General features: G+C 44.6%; 3 protein-coding genes across 3 annotated transcripts in view; 2 read left to right on the top strand and 1 right to left on the bottom strand.

Moving 5' to 3' along the window:
- Nucleotides 1-4,656: 4,656 nt before the first annotated feature.
- PHALS_14219 (uncharacterized protein) lies at nt 4,657-4,877 on the top strand (the record flags this gene model as incomplete). Its single annotated transcript, XM_024729986.1, has 2 exons — nt 4,657-4,743; nt 4,809-4,877. The coding sequence occupies 2 exons, from the start codon at nt 4,657-4,659 to the stop codon at nt 4,875-4,877; spliced, it is 156 nt and encodes a 51-aa protein (XP_024580309.1).
- A 7,316-nt stretch (nt 4,878-12,193) lies between these two features.
- Nucleotides 12,194-12,493, top strand: PHALS_14218 (uncharacterized protein; the record flags this gene model as incomplete). The annotated part of the gene is made up of 1 exon (XM_024729985.1): nt 12,194-12,493. One exon carries the CDS (start codon nt 12,194-12,196, stop codon nt 12,491-12,493), a length of 300 nt encoding a protein of 99 aa, XP_024580308.1.
- A 3,529-nt stretch (nt 12,494-16,022) lies between these two features.
- Nucleotides 16,023-16,036, bottom strand: part of PHALS_14217 (hypothetical protein L916_13299) — a gene marked incomplete at both ends in the record, with an annotated part of 951 nt that continues 937 nt past the window's right edge. Inside the window, one exon of the mRNA XM_024729984.1 lies at nt 16,023-16,036. This exon is cut by the window's right edge and continues 937 nt beyond it. Within this exon, the coding sequence (XP_024580307.1) occupies nt 16,023-16,036 (14 nt within the window).

Raw genomic sequence — 16,036 nt, 5'->3', positions numbered from 1 at the left:
TGACACCCTAACGTATTCCTATATGAGCATAACTCCAGCGTTCCTTACGGTGTGTTTTAGCCTTGTTTACTCTGTTAAGTAGTGCGATGTCGAGACGGCATTTTTTAACGTACAGGGTGGTCTACATGAAAGTGCTTATTGAAGTGAAGTTCTCTAGTTAGAAAATGTGTTACGCTGCGTTGAGCCTCAATGTGCTCGAACAAGCGGCAGCCGCTTAGTGTGTACTAACCTAGATGTTTATCGTAAAGCTAATAATGTCAGTGTGATTCTGACACTTCTCTGTTCGTGAAGCGATCTGGTCATATCGTCACGAGTTTTTATTTGTACGTAAAAAAATTGCCATTAATTTGGAATAGTCATTGCTGGCTTATGCATGTAGCAAAATTCTATTCCACTTGGCATTCGCTTTGCAGACACATCATTCTGTTTGTTCGCGCTACCGATTCAATCTTCGTAAAAAGCCTTCACAAATAATCTGGTAACCAAAAGGCACCTCGGTGCCTGCAGGAAACTGGGCCAAACTAATTGATCTCCATGCGCAATCCGTGTACGAACCATGTCGCGAAGAAATTTACCAAAGTGTTCAAATCCTGTCCACGTAGCAAATCGCACATTATCCGAAAACTTCAACGCCGCAACTGCAATACGCACTACTTCTTCAACCCAGTGGCATTGTCGTGCTCACTAAAAGCTAGTCGTTGCAGTGGACTTGGCCCGTCAGCGGTGTCGTTGAACTCTCGCAATGGTTATAGCGTTTGATAAGCCCATGAAGTCCTGCTTTGCATGGAATACATAAATGCCGAATATTGTACAGTACTAGACCGAGAAGGTCGCATGGATGATAAATTTTATGCGATCAAGGGTAAATTTTCATGAGAAAGTTAATAACGAAATGGAGTAGGTATGATTCATGCATTTGTGATTATCTTTGTACTATATACGGATACATTCTCAAGGATGTTTGATCTTACCTTGGTATGAGTTCTCTTAACTTATACTTAAACAAAGCTAAGTGAAACAGCTAGCGATCACGTCTTCAGTGCTACTATATATATATTGTTTTCTGTTTTTAGATGTAGTAAATAGATTTAATTAGGCGATTTATGGTTTTCTTTGTGATCCTTCGTAGAAGCAGTTCTGTTGTTTCTAAGATTTGTATAGGAAACATTTTAACTTGTGTCACTGAGGATTTTGTGTGCAGAACGGTATGTGTTCCGATAATCCAGCTTTAGCAGAATATTCAGCTCCAGACCTCGTGGGATTATGATTCAGCTCCGGATGTCTAGGACAGTTTTAGTAGAAAGTCTCTTTGTGATGCTGTTAACCCTGTTATAGTGTACGTACACGCTAAACTGTAATCTCTCGAACGTAGAGCAAAGCATATAGGTACTGAGACTAGTTTTATGGTGAGGTTGCGTTGAGTCCGCGCTAATTGACGCACAGACAAAGGGTTTACCAGGCGCCGAGCTATGAATTCATTAGATGATGATACTTCATCATATTAGTTTAGCTTGGTAGTTCTGAGCTTCATTTGAAGGTTCGAGGGCATCAGTGCAATAGTTGATGTTCACATAGCCTGAAATCCGGTTAAAACCTTGCACCATCAAATGGAATTTGATTAGAGCTTCAATCGTTTTATCGAGGTCCAATATCGCGATCTACGTGCACCCAAAGCTCCAAAAGCTCGTTTGCCCCGTTGTACATACGTGCGCCAGCATTAATGAGCATAACTCTCATAGAGAGACGACTTTCCAATTTGTTGTATGCCTCCATCAGCCACTAAAAAGTCCCGGTTCAACGAGGCATGTACTGTATACTTGTGTACTTAGCCTACACATTATGTTCATTACATTAATTGCGATACAGAAGCGTTATTTTTTTCCACATGTGCTATTAAAATGGCATAGCAAAACAAAGCGTTAGTTGCCTAATAGCTCTCGATCCCTTTCAAACTCTGTGCGTTTGTTATCATGAACACTTTGAGTTAAAGCTCCTAATATACAAAATCCATGGAAATTCATTGTTTTAATCAGATTTTTCATTATGTACTTGTATTCAATCCTAGTGAATCCCAAGACCGAATCCTGTAGAACGATATCCTTCGCTATAACGGGACATGAAGTGTTCGAATGTGTGTCCCTACCTTAATACGCCAACTTAACAAACTTTGTCTTGCTTGACAGCCAATGGGACCAGAGATGTGATGATCAAAGAACTGTGAAGGGTAATCATTCATATAAAGGTACTCACCAGCTTTGAGACTGCGCTGGTGAGGCGCGTCCAAGCGCGCCCAGGCGCGCGCCGGTGAAGGTATCGATGGTTCTACCATGAGACCGCTGATGTTACGCGTCAAGGCTTTCGAGGTTCAGGCAACAGAAAAAAAATGTTCTGGGTGAAGGAAGGTAAGATGGCCATAATTTGGGCTCTGCCTCAAATAGAGCCACAGCGTGATGAACGCAGAGTAGGCAGTTAGGCAAAATTTCTCGGTGAAAGGCGTTTTAAGCGCATGTTGAATAAAAATGGTTGCGAATGTTCACACCGCCCAACCAGACGTATCGTGTTTGTTCCTAGCACTTAAAGGAGTTGAGATGCAGCGGCTTTTTTGAAGGTAAGAGCCCTTATTGCCGCAATGACGTCAGGCGATCTCCCGGAGGCGGTAATGCTTACCGTGGGTTTCGAACGGACGCGCCTCTTACCGAGACCTTTCGTGTACACCCTTCCACTTTAAGGAACCAGAGAGTGTCGCAATGGACGCGGAGTGAAATTTTCATGACGTTATTCCAAGAAGGGGCTGGGAACGTAAGCTCACCAGCACGCCAAAGACGATGGGCCTAGTCATGCTGAGGAGGAAGCGGGGTATTTCATCCGCAAAGAAACTCCGCGAAGCCCACAGATGTCAAACGTTTTGTGCCTCCTTCGCTCCCAACTGAGAAGTACGAATAGTCGAACTTCCGCACAAGGGGAGACCATGAGCCCCTGACGTGGAATCGTCGGGTCCAAGTAGATGCAGGGTGGCCGAATTCTTTTTGCCACGTTGAGTACTCATAGCGGAATGCTTTGCGAAGGGCTATTATGCCCAGGCACTGTCTAATGCATTAGTGACATTCAATCTCCAGAAACAATTGTTCAGATATTATTCAGGCTAGGTGCAAATATATCTTGACGATTGATTTGTTCATATTCAAACAAAGCATGACAAGCCGGGTGTGGAATAGTTGAGCGGTGCTTGAGTTAATGCGCCAACACAAGCTATTTGCCAATAAAAACAGTCTTTGCTTTGGTGGGAAGCAGGGTCTGCAGGTGGATGCTGCCAGCATAAACGCTACTGTAGATTGGCCAGTGCATCTGTACCTGAAGAAGAAAAGGAAGTGTCCTGGTCTGCACAAGAACAACGGTGACTATGTCGACTCCTCATCGGTCCCCTTGAAACGATGGTCAAAAAGTGTTGAGATGCGGCGGAGCTGGCAACTTAAAGGCTGGATCCAGATCAGCCACTTCATGTTGTCTGTGACACCTCACCGTTTACCCAAGATTGTACACTTAGTTTAAGCAGATGTTAAAGATTGTAAACATGTGATTGTGTTTGGGTCTCGCCCGCTAAAATTGGCAGAATAACACCACATTATTCACGACAACAGTGAAGTTTATCCCTGTCGGGCTCAAATTGCATTTTCTTGGTCGTAAGCCGTTTCTTATCTTCACTGATCATACATCGTCGCGCTCAGCGACGTCGTCACCGCATCTCTCACAGCATACGGCATGATGGTTATATTTGATTTTTAAGTATAACCTCTGAAAAGGTATGAGCCGATTCGACTTAATGTAATGTCGGATGCGCTTATGCGTCTCACCGACAATAAATCGTTGTAAGTCAGAGTGACAAATCCGCCAATTAAAAAGGCACACGTTCAGCGTACGGGTCAGAAGCAAATTGTGTTGCGTTGCTGCACAAAACACGGCTGTTGAACAGCTGCGAGCTATGCTCGAGTGTACGCGCTTTTTAGCGTTTCGCTACCGTAATTTAATTTGTCTTTGGCGTTGACAGCGTCCCATTGTGAGGAGTGTCTCATTGAGAAGCATGTTTTTCAGGAAGATTCCACAACGATGAGGGCCTTAGAATATTCATCGGATTCAATATCCCAAAGAAAGTCACCCAGGCGGTCGGTCTGACTAACTCTTCTCACAAATATATTATAAATATGCTGATTTTACACCTTTAGAAAAAATGCCAAATGGTGATGTGGCAATACCAAAATGGCGGTCCTCTGGACATTTGAAAAACTTTATGTTAGCCTTTATTCGTGTCCTTTCGATAACAAACTGGCTATATCACGTCGTTTATGATGCTCTGGCCGTCATCACAGTCAAGCTGATGCCAATCGTTGTTGCATATAAATTGCTATAGCCTAACAATGCAATAAAATACCACCTGGGCCGCGACGAAGATCTATATTCCGTTATTTATGCCCGTGGCAGATTCCAAGCTAACCAGCATGGTTCAAAGTCATTTGTGATCTATACAAATATTATGTCTTATTGCGCAGCGACGTCATTGCCACACTTCTACTATTAAATCTCAGTGCAAGGTGAATAACATTCTAGTGGGCTTGATACGGTGGTGGATACGCCGTCACGGCGCCCAGACTACGATTCGTCATGTGCCCAAATTGTATGAACTCACGCTTTTACGATGCTATACGTACGATGTTTGGAAAAGAGACAGCTTGGATTGCGCTGTTGAAGGTTTGTTAGATGTAAATACGAATAGAGTTCGGATGTAGTTTGTTCCTTTTACGGAATTGTTGAAGTCGGGTATTGATTTTTTGGGTGTTCGCAAGCGTATTTACACTAATTTGTCTTGCTCTAAGATTTGCTAAAGCTCAGCACTAATCCGCTTCATAGATCAAGTGCTGTGTGCTCAATGTTTACATAAGAAGCAGATCTCTATCAAAGGCACATGATACTCCTACTGGATGGCATACTTTTGGAGAAATATCGTGATTGCCCAAGATGTACAATTGGCAAGCAATATGTGCGCGTGTCGTGTGTCTATTCCCTGCCGAAGAAGAAAACCCTAGACGCATAAAGTTTTGTTTTTGCTAATGTGACTGCTACCATGAAGTCATTATTACACTTTATGCTTTAGTCGTCCTCCTAATGTCGCTTCTAGTAATGCCTTTATTGTAGTCTTTGTTGATCGTTTGAGCAAATAATTTATCTCGCTGCTGTTAGGGTTATATCCTGTGCTGATACACACAACTTGCTTCTAAACAAAGTACTTTCTTACATGGCTCACCTGTGGGTATCGTTTCGAATTAAATACGGCGCTATACAGAATGCTTGGTACCAGAAACATGGGTATGTCACAGCTGGCCACCCATAGACCGATGGGCAAATGAAATGGACAGATTGCAAGATAAATTTTTGAGTCCAACGCATATGCGCAAATTACCACATTTACGTAGCAAGGTACTCCCACCCATTAAACTTTGTTGGAGGGCTTAGTTCATGCTAAACAAGCTTACTTCCCGTTTCTACAAATAACTTACACATCCCCGCGCCATCCAATATAAGCTGGTACAAAGCCCTCTATTCTTGATCGAGGGGGGTGATACTGACCAACGTGCTGGTATAAGGCCGAATTTAATTGTGGCAAACAAATGAAACTATCATAAAGGTATACTATAAATAATTTCAGCTCTATGCACTCAGTTCGGTCATTATGGCTGGCAAAATAGACAAGAACAATACGCAGATGCCAACGGCAATCGATCAACTCACAAGCTCATGTAAATGATTTTGATATATTGAACGCAATTAAATTAGCTACCTACATAGCGTCTGCAAGTTTCTGAGATAAAATTGCGCACTCGCTACAATGTGCGGTTAACAGACATCGGTGAAAAGAATTGTATCGATTTTATTTTAAAAAAAATGGTATAAGCACATTCAGTGTTTCGCGTCTTTTTGCTCGAGCCGTATTCCAATCATGCTTAAATATCTATTCGGACAAAGGCCGAGCTGTTAAAGTCGAAAGAAAGTTATAAGAGACCTCTGTGGCAGGGCTGTTTTTATCCCAACCAAGTGAGCTGGCTTTGATTAGCTTGGGACAAGCCTCCGATATTGCACCACTGATAGGGTATCAGATTGACGACTAGTACCCTAAACAAACACCCAATGTAGCTGTTCTAAAGGGTTGACGCGGTTCTGCAAATACTGATGGATCATCGTGACGAAGTCCACTTCCACGTGGTAAGACGTGTGTTTCGGCGTACTTGCCAGGAATATAATCAGTATCTGGTCTAGCGATACAGTATTTTTCTGTTGCACAGATGACATTGACCCTTATGGATTGATGTTTCCAGCACCATCTCTCACCCCTGTTAAACGTCAAGGTCGTGCAGTGCACCGTGCTTGTCACTAGTAAGTGGGGTCCAGACGAGACTTTGCCGTAGCTATATCGGGAGTCTGATAATTATAAATGAATTGCTGTCAGTATGAATTAGAGACAAGGTTGATTGCCCGTATCGACTTCAACACCGCGCTTTTTTCTTTGAGGTATAAACATTAAGCAACACGTTTGCCTGGAGTCAATTTAATAAACTTAGATCGTGAAGCCGTAGTCACGATGTGGTAGAGCTGTAATCGGCTATATTTAAAGTCGCTATGACTCATGTGCTTGTTGGCAAGCAAACTAGGCTCTTTTAATAAGCGATGCTTTGTTTTTAAGTGAAAGCGACTCATTGTTGGCCCCGTAGCGGGGAGCTCGCTCTTCTCGCTCTTAAAATTGGCACGATGTGCGGTCTCGGTGAGACGTAGAACCTTTATAGAGGGGAGACGCCGAAGCCGTATGTTATCTACAAGACGCAGGGCGTCGATCCTGACCCAGGGTGTGCTCACTGTTAGCGATATCGCACAGCAAATACCCTTGTTAACGGTATGACGGAAGAGGAAGACGGCGACTCCAACCACAAGGCTAATCCAATGGTGGATACTCTTCTTGAGCTAGACGAGATGTCCTTCGAAGAGTTTGGCGATGCCTTGATGGCAGGCAATTTTGCCGAGTTGGTCGTTATAAGACCAAAAGAGGAGATTAACTCGTCGTCGCATCTGGATGAAGCTGTCCTGGAAGATACTAAGAGGGTGCTGAAAAGTGCCAATATCCTGTGCGATTTCCGTATACTAAAATCCTTTGCTGAACCTAACGAGGTCGCCATCGGATTCAGCATACGCGGTCGTTATTTTTAGCCTTTTATTGCCGTCAGCTTTGCGCTAAATTGGACGTCGACCATCCATTTTCTGCGTATATGTATAGATCCAGTTAAGTGTATACTCATATAACAATATTGTTACAATTGTCATTGAAGAGATAAGCTTATAGAAGTTACAAATTAAGTACACGATTAGATAAACTTACATAATGGGTAATGAGCCCGACGAGAGGAGTCATGGGACAGGTGTGCCGCTGGCCTCACACTATACAAAACATAGGAAATGTCGGAGATAAAAAACATGATTATTTGGTTTTGGCTTTGATAAGGCTCAACGATATAAAATCAATACTGTGACACCGTATTTATAATTGGTCACTGTGACGCTTTCGGTTCCAATCCCTGATTGATTGTACAAATCCATTCTCTGGGCATCTTATCTCAACTGAAACTAGAAGATAATTATAGCCTTGTGCGAGGTACTCGGTAACCGAGTCTCGAAAAACTGGCTCTTTTGTACCTTGCAAAAGTCGAGGCAGAAAGGTATCAGCCCTGCCAGAAGCGATTCTTTAAGAAAGGCGGGCTCACAGCCCAAAACTGATGGCTGTCAACATCAACGTCTCAAGCTTTGTGATGTTGCATAATCTTAATGGACTTGAGGAGTGTTATGTAATTACGTGAATCACTCGACGATTAGAAATAGTAGACAGTACGCAGAGATAGTAAAGATTGCAAGAACCAGGTACGATACCGATTCGTCCTGCGATGGGGGTATGTCGAATGTTCTTGAAATTCATTCTGTAGATCCTGAGTGTTTACACGTCGAAAAACGCTGGTGGGTCCTAGGGTTGAAAGAACTAAACCTAGGTATGGTCTCAAGAACGCCATAATATTTAGGTCGACTGGTGGCAGAAGATGTTCGGGTGCGTCACGAAGTTATCTCTGCTTAGAAGAAAAGCTTGTTTGGCGCGAGCATGAAGCTGCGACAGCTTTAATGCAGAACATGCAGTTGTTTGAAATATTTAACAACGATATTCTCTGGTATTTTGTGCTAAGATTGGGATACAAAGGTAGGCAAAGTCCAAAATAAAAAAGAGATAGCGAATGCACATTGCTTGAGCCCTCTTTGATTAGACAGTTATCTTTACTGTAGACTGGAGTTACCAGTAACTACACATACAAAGGCAGCTGTACAATCATAAAGCTGCGATCTTGATAAGACAAGTCCGAGCAGCTATGCGTCGCAGTCTCGCGAAACGCTATGAAGAATGACTACTTAAGCTCGCGGGTAAAATGGGCGTGGTGCATTCTTGGCACTATTTGACGGCACTACTGAGTTAGCACAGCCATGTGACGCGCTCATTGTTCGGAGTAAAGAAGCTTTGTAGGTTTGTTATAAGAGAGTATAGACACTCGTGAATTGAGTGCCCGGGGTAGAAAAATAGCGAGCGTTTCTTATCATCCCATTGGAAGCTTTTTTCGAGATGCCGATTTATCCTTGTGGGATTTATAAAGTGTCTTAAGACAGCTGAGCAACTGACTTGGCATGATTTATAGCAAAGAAGAAACTAAGTTGTTTATTTACTATGGATGAGATCATCTTTGTAGGCGCACTTAGCGATAGGAGCTGGAGGCTATTTGCAAGGATCTGCTGGAACTCATTAATCCAATGTTTATGATGTGCGACTTGGTGCGGTGAAACACCCTCCATGAGTATTGCCTTGGGAACCAAGTCATTTGCCATACACCAAGGACCATTATTAAGTGAGCTGTGCAAAGTCACAAACGCTTTCTTCTATGCAACGCACGAAACGGTTTTTCTGATAGAAAATATATGTGCTGACTAGGCGCCGACTTTCTGTTTCTGATAGGTTGATATCAAGTGCATGCTTGTTTACAGCAACTATTCCAGCACAAACGCCAAATGCTAGATAGAAGGCGCTGCATAACAGCATAATTAGTTGCACCTTATTCAGCGCTCAAGATCGTGTTACAAGAATATATTCACAGCTTAAAAAAGAAGTGGCAATTCTTGCACTGCCCCCAAGCGCGTTGATGTGGAAATTGCTTATTGTGCACCAGGAGCTGTCAACATACTAGCAATGTTCAATCGTTGGGTAGCACAATTGTTTAGATCACGTCTTGCATACACTCATCCCTATTTTGCCAATATTCACGTCCTCAGTCGTGCAGAACACGGGAAGTTCGATATGGAAATTGATATTAAATCTCACAAGCAGTGATCAATTGTAAGGGTTTAAACCAATCTGCTCATCTTAGCGATATGTAATGAAATACCGTCAGTACAATAATTTGCTGAGCATATCTGGTTGCGGGTAGCGTGATCTGGCCAGTATCGCAGTTTCAAAGAAACAGAGAGAAGTGGTTTTGGCGTAGCCGCTCGCACAAGTATTATTTAAACAGGCTGATATAGCACGGATTCTCACCTATCTTCTTCAAAAATGTAAGAGGTGCTATGGTGCTGCAAACAAGCCTTCTCGCTTGCTTAAGTAGCCACATGGGTTGTTATTTCAAATTCAGACTGGAATCTCACGTCGTTTGTGACACTCCGCTCTTTGCCATAGGTTGTGCTGTACTCAGATTTAAGGAACTAAAATGGCGTCATTACGTTCAAGTAATGCCGCTCGAAGAGATGAAGGGGAATATTTTGGCTAAACGCAAGGAGTTACTCGCAAATGAGACGCTCTTGTTGAGTTCAAAGCACACGTTTGTGGTTTTATGCCAATTGCGATCTATGCAGACTATGCCTCTCGCATTACCTTATCACACGCACATAATAACGAGATAGCAGTCTATATTTGCGAAAAATGCACTCGAGGGACAGTATAAGTCAGTTCAACGGCATATGTTGTTAAAATTGCTTTTACGTCACACAGATTATTTGATGTCGCATATTATGATGGTGACGTTGCGCATCGAAAAGACCATATGTTCAGTGAAATAGCCAAATGCAGTCGATGTTGTCTTTCTAACGCTGTAAAAAGAAAGCAATTACTAATTAGATGCCGCATTTTAACAGAGCGTTTAGTTTTAAATGCGCATCACCAGTTCTTGTCTCCAGGATTAATGTATGTTTGCGCTGACTACTTGACGCTCGGCGCATGGTGGCACCTCATGATGAGGACTTCAAGTATAGAATTCGTTGCGAGGCATCTTTAAAAGTTTTGAAAAGCGTCCACAAAAAAAACTGCGCACGGATCATCTAGTGATACGTACTGGTGAGGTAACGAAGCTATCGAATCATTATTGAAGCAATACCTTGCTGATGGCACGAGAGAGGTCCACTACGCGTGTTCTCCCCGGACCGGGGTGTGCCTCAGGAAATTGACTGCGGTTTGAAAAAGGCATTTGACGTCAGTGGTCCTAACTGAGGGAATAGAGAGGCATCGATTGATGGGTGTTATGCAAAGCACAACAAGATTTTGCCACTCAGCGCCGACTTTTTGTGTCAGGAAGACTGACGGTAAGTAGCGGGTTGTGCATTTTTATATAAATTTAAACGCAGCCATAAATTCGGTGCAAGCATCGATTGCTTGAAAGGACATGCTACACACCAGCATTGTCGGTTGCACTTTGTTCAGTGACCTAAACCTGGTTGTTAGATAGCATTAATCCCTCATAGAAGACAGCTAAGTTCCTCTCACTGTGGGGAGTACCCTAAACGGGATGCTCTGGTTGTGGCTGGTTGTGGCACAGGTACCATCTAATGCACCAGTGCCTGAAGACGCAGCTGTATATCACATCATAACTATGGTATCATATTCATAGTCTTACCGGACACGTATGTCATGTGCTGTCCATATGAATCCATATGGTATTGAATTCTTTGCGTACATCTTGTGTATCAGTACTTGAACAGCAATAGTATGTAAAGATCATACTGGTGCCTTTTACTTAAGGCGAGATCATACACATAGCTCAGTGAGCGCTATGTACTGGTGTACCAGCAAGATTAGTTGGGTTAGAACATACGTGCGGACGCGCAAAAAGAGTCAACAGGTCATACTGTCGCCGCGCGACGACACATATTGCCTGTCTGCCGATTGCATGAATGCTGACAGCAAACAGAGGATTTTACATTGGTTTTTTAGAGTCATACGCCGAGTGCTATCGTTGCTTCGCAGCGATAGTGCAAACACGACAATATTCCTGTAAAAAATGATATTCAGCTGCTAGTTTTGGATAAGTCATCGGGAATTATTGGCAACCCACCTTGTCGTTCAGCAATATTTAAATGTAAGCGGAATTGTAGTAACGAATAGGTCGGAGTGGAATGACTGGTAGATATACTAGCTGCAACGCCTTTGCCTACACTGAGCGGGGTCTGGTCTTGTCTTAAGCTCGAGTTTTGATCTAAAGCTGTGCCAGCAGGCTAGTGCAGTGAGCACAGCTATTCAGCGAGTACCGGAGGTGGTAAGCGTATGTGCTCTGTATTAGTGATTGAACAATGTTTTTACCAAACATCTGCTTTGCCGATGATGGCTCGTAACAGGTGAGCCAATAAACTTCCTTCATCCAACGCTAATTGATTTCCATACTCTTCGGTGATTATACCAGCACTCAACACCAACGTTGTCGTACTGTTGGAGAATGCGTATACACCCGACTGCTGCTTTGCTATGCGCAAAGTTTTTTTAACAGGTGGCGGCTTTGGGGTCAAAAGCGTTCGCGGGGGATTTTATAGCACATTTTAGCGCTTTTGCGCGCATACGCGTGTAAGGGCTCCTTAGCGCCGCGCCGATCAAAAGTCATTAAGGTCCATAATCGCGAATTGATGAAGTCTGCAAAATACTTGCGACTCCTACGCTCACAGGCCGAATAGCCGACCTGAACGTTGTCGCGACCATAAGGCAGGGTCTTTCTTCGTGAGAAATTGGGCAAGAATTTGTAGCCTCGGCAGACGGCGATCTGATCATAGGTACTGCTGTGACTAGAAAGTGACCACGTGCACTTATAACTGTATGTTTTTTTTCGGGTACTGTTTGAATACAGAGCAGCTAAAGCCAAAAAGCTATATTAATCCCCATATGATTGTGCCATCACTTGCAAAGAATGTTCGTCCACATCAATTTGCCGAAGCAACTCCCAAATTAACACTGCACGTAAAGTCACATTTCATCATGTCGCAAAAGCAATTATTGCACGAATGGGAGCATTTGAGCAAAAATAGCGTACTATTCACAGAGGCGCTGTGTGCGATCTACCGCATTAGTGATTACGAAGCAATGGGTGCACTTGACGATGCGGTGACCTTGCATTAAGTTGGTTCAATCGATTGACAGTGAATAACTTTTCTACCAGACAGCAAATACACAGTGGTAGCGCTGCGTCGAAGATAGCTCGCATTTTCCTCTCGCTGTACTCTTCGGGCCATCTTTGCACTACCGTTTACGGTTACTTCGTGACCGTTTGATGCTGTTGTATTTTTGAAATTGCAGATCTCAACTCGAGCTGGTCAAAATCAAAATGCTGCATTGGAGCAGAAGGTGGATCAACCACACGAGAAATTGAGACATGACTTCGTCTTAAACAATACGGTCCGAGTCCGCTTGCACCATGACTTGGGATACCTTAGTAAGCATACGTAGAACACAGAATGTGTAATGAAACAAGTTCCATTACACATGTTGCGTGAACCACATACTTTGGGTATCCGACATTAACTGTACACCTTGTATAGTTGTATAACTAGAAGTACTCGTTAGTTGAGGGGGGCAAGCCTATTGGCTATATTAATAAATGTGGCTTCACTATTCCTTCTCCTTAAATAAGTCAACGGCCCGTTGGAAACGAGCAGCACACGGTGAGGCGTGTCTGAAGACCTAAGCCGTCCTCAGAAAAGTGTGTGTACACGGAGGAGCAAATCCCACAACACTAGCGGTCATTTCGACGCAATGGGTTTATCGATGGATATTGTGGACACCACAGGCGGTGGTCGTCCTCGGTTCAACAGGGAGGGATATTTGTTTCTAACAGACTCGCAGTGGGAGTGCGTGGTAAATCTGCGAGCGTTAGTCGGAGATCACGCGGTCTTCAATTGGATTAAGAAGCGATAACTCAACGATTAGCAAACTTTGTTGCGTAAGAGCAAGGATTTTGGTATTTCTATCTGAGAAATCAACGGTGCCGGTTCCGCGACCTCCCCCACAAGTTGTAGTGATACCGTCGGTACACACGGAACGTCCCGTGAAATTAAGGTGAAAAGCTTTCACGGTAATGAACATGAAAATTTTGCGCTATGGCAGCGAGAAATGGACATTGCTATCACGATGGCTCCAATTTGTGATGACCGTAGTCAAGTGGTCTGTGCCATGTCGCATTTGAATGGCCGTGCGAAGGATTGGAAGATGACGTGGGAAGTCAACCGCCCTGGCTATTTGTAACATGGCAAGAGTTGGAGAAGGCCATGAAATCGATATTCCTTTCACCGAATGTGGCGTTTCGACAACGGTCAAAAGTTTCTGTCATGCCGTCAAGACAGCGGTACATTGTGCGACTATTTCCAGAAGCTCCGTGAGCCTCGTTCCAGTATGGCAAGTGAACCACCGCTAGAGGCAGTGATAATCTCTGTAACGAGGTTACACGTACCCTGGCATGAAAGGATGGGTCACACAAGATGGTCTGGCCAGACAAAAGTGTGAATTGCTCAAGTCGGTGTAGGCTACACCGTAACAAGAAGCCACTACGTGGCGGAACTGCCAATATTAATTAGGTTTTTTATCTAATTAGGAAAACTAAGGTTTTGATAAAGGCGGCTCCGTCGAAAATAAAACAAATAGATACAGTTTCAATTTTTAAGGATGAGCGTATTTGGCTTGGTTAAGATTTTTTAGTATTCTTGGGGGAAGCGGACAGCTACATTCGTACTGGTTCTGGTATAGAACGAAGGTTGGTGACCTTAAGAGAGCTTCTTCTAAGCAAAGAGCTACGGCAGCCCCGCTGCACTTGGTAGCACTCGTAGTCAATCTACGACTGAGTCGTTACGACTGACATTCTTTGATGATGTAGTAATACTCCTATTTGCCCCAAAGCATGCAGGACGGGCTAAATAAGCTGATGCCCCTGTTCGGTCAAGAGGGCGTGCAACACCTTGCTTTGCATGAACCCGAAGCGATAAGCGCATGCCTAGAGACTATGGAAGTGTTCTGCCAAAGCACCAAGAGGTGAGCATTAAGACCTTCAAAGGTTAGGATGAAGAGAATCTCCTAGTCTGGGTAACAGAGGCCGAGATGGCTATGGCATCCGCCATGCTCCAGAACAAGCAACAGCGCGTGGCGATAGCAATCTCCGAGCCTGGAGGCCGAGCGCAGAATTGGCACTAACGTGTGGTGCTTCGGTTGAAGCGGCGCTCCCCTCCTGGAAGCAGCTAAAAGCTTTTGCGAGTGTTCTCGCCGCCTAAGCAGTTATATCGCGTGCGATCGCGTTTCCTTGCCGCCCGACAGGGCAAGAAGGAGTTGGCGGACTTTGTCCGAGAGTTGAGAACTCTTATTGGCGGAATGGTAGCCGATCCTGTCTCCGAGGCGGTCGCAGTGATCGTCTTTATGAAGTGCCATCGCATGGTGTGGCTAGAATGGAAACATTCCGAAAGCATCCGTCTCCTTTGAAGAAGCGGTGATCAGAGGGCGAGGAGAAAAAGTTCCGAGCTGCCGAGCAGCGATCAAGCACTCGACGGTGTTTTGTCTGTGGAGACACCCGCCATCTTTGGACTGGTCGTCCCCTGTGCAAGGCGCGTAAAGGTCATCAAACCGACTTCCTGCTTCTAACCAATCTGGTTGTCGCGGGGAAACGGGAACACCCAGTAGTGCCCTCTTAAGGAAGAACTGAGTTCTGTTGAGTCTGATATATGTAGAGGACTGCAGGGCCCAGCCCCGAAGAGGTCCGTGCTCTTGAAAACGGAACGTGTATGCAAGGTCGTAAAAGTGACCATGAATTGCTTCGATAGTCATGGAAAATCCTTATCGATTTTGGTACGTCGGGCAATTATGCACGACGCTCCACGATCAAAGGAAGTCAGCTGCGCTGAAAGCGCGGTCGGATGACGTCCACTTCGCTAAGTGACGAAGACTTGCGTCACTAAGCCGAGGGCTCCTGTGGACCTCGGTTTTAAGCTTCTTGACTTTGATAGCGTGGAACGCTGCCTAGTTTCAGACTTGCATGCAAGGTATGACGCATGACTTGGTTGCGCTGGGTAGGAAAACAATGTTTACTACAGACTCTGGAACACCATGAGCCATGGATTGATTGGAGGTCAAAGACCTTGAGCGCTACGCGCATGTCTCCTGGTGGAGCTTTGGTGATTTATGAACCCACCTCTGCTATGAAGCAGAAGCGCTATTGGCGCGGGTACTGGGCCGGGATGGTCAATGTGCTGGATATCGGAGTTCCGAACTGTCGAACACCGAAGGTTTATTGGACAAGAGTACAAGCATGGCTCGCGGGCTGAACATAGAGTGGCATGTGACCCACTGAACACTGCCCCCGTTACGAAGCAGTTAATGTATGCCAAGAGTGGCATGGTCGGACGAGGTCCGAGGCATCCTGGTCAAGGCCCTTCCGATGTGCGTGGAGTAGCATGTTATCCACTGGCCGAAGACTGAGTAAAGAGCAGCTCTTTGTTGGATGTTATTAATAACATCAAGGCCCCGATGCAGCAAGGAGTGGGGACACTGAACGACGCTGAGCGCGTTTTCCCACTGGTCTCGACGAGACGTAAAACCTTTATAGAGAGAAGACGGCGATACCGTATGTTGTCTGCACAACGCAGGGCGTCGTCCCTGACCCAGGGTGTGTCTACCGAAGACGAT

The sequence above is a fragment of the Plasmopara halstedii genome (genome assembly GCF_900000015.1).
Source record: "Plasmopara halstedii genome assembly, contig: Scaffold_816, whole genome shotgun sequence".
Classification (NCBI taxonomy): domain Eukaryota; phylum Oomycota; class Peronosporomycetes; order Peronosporales; family Peronosporaceae; genus Plasmopara; species Plasmopara halstedii.
Note: the sequence above shows the minus strand (reverse complement) of the source record. Positions and strands in the feature narration are given on the sequence as shown.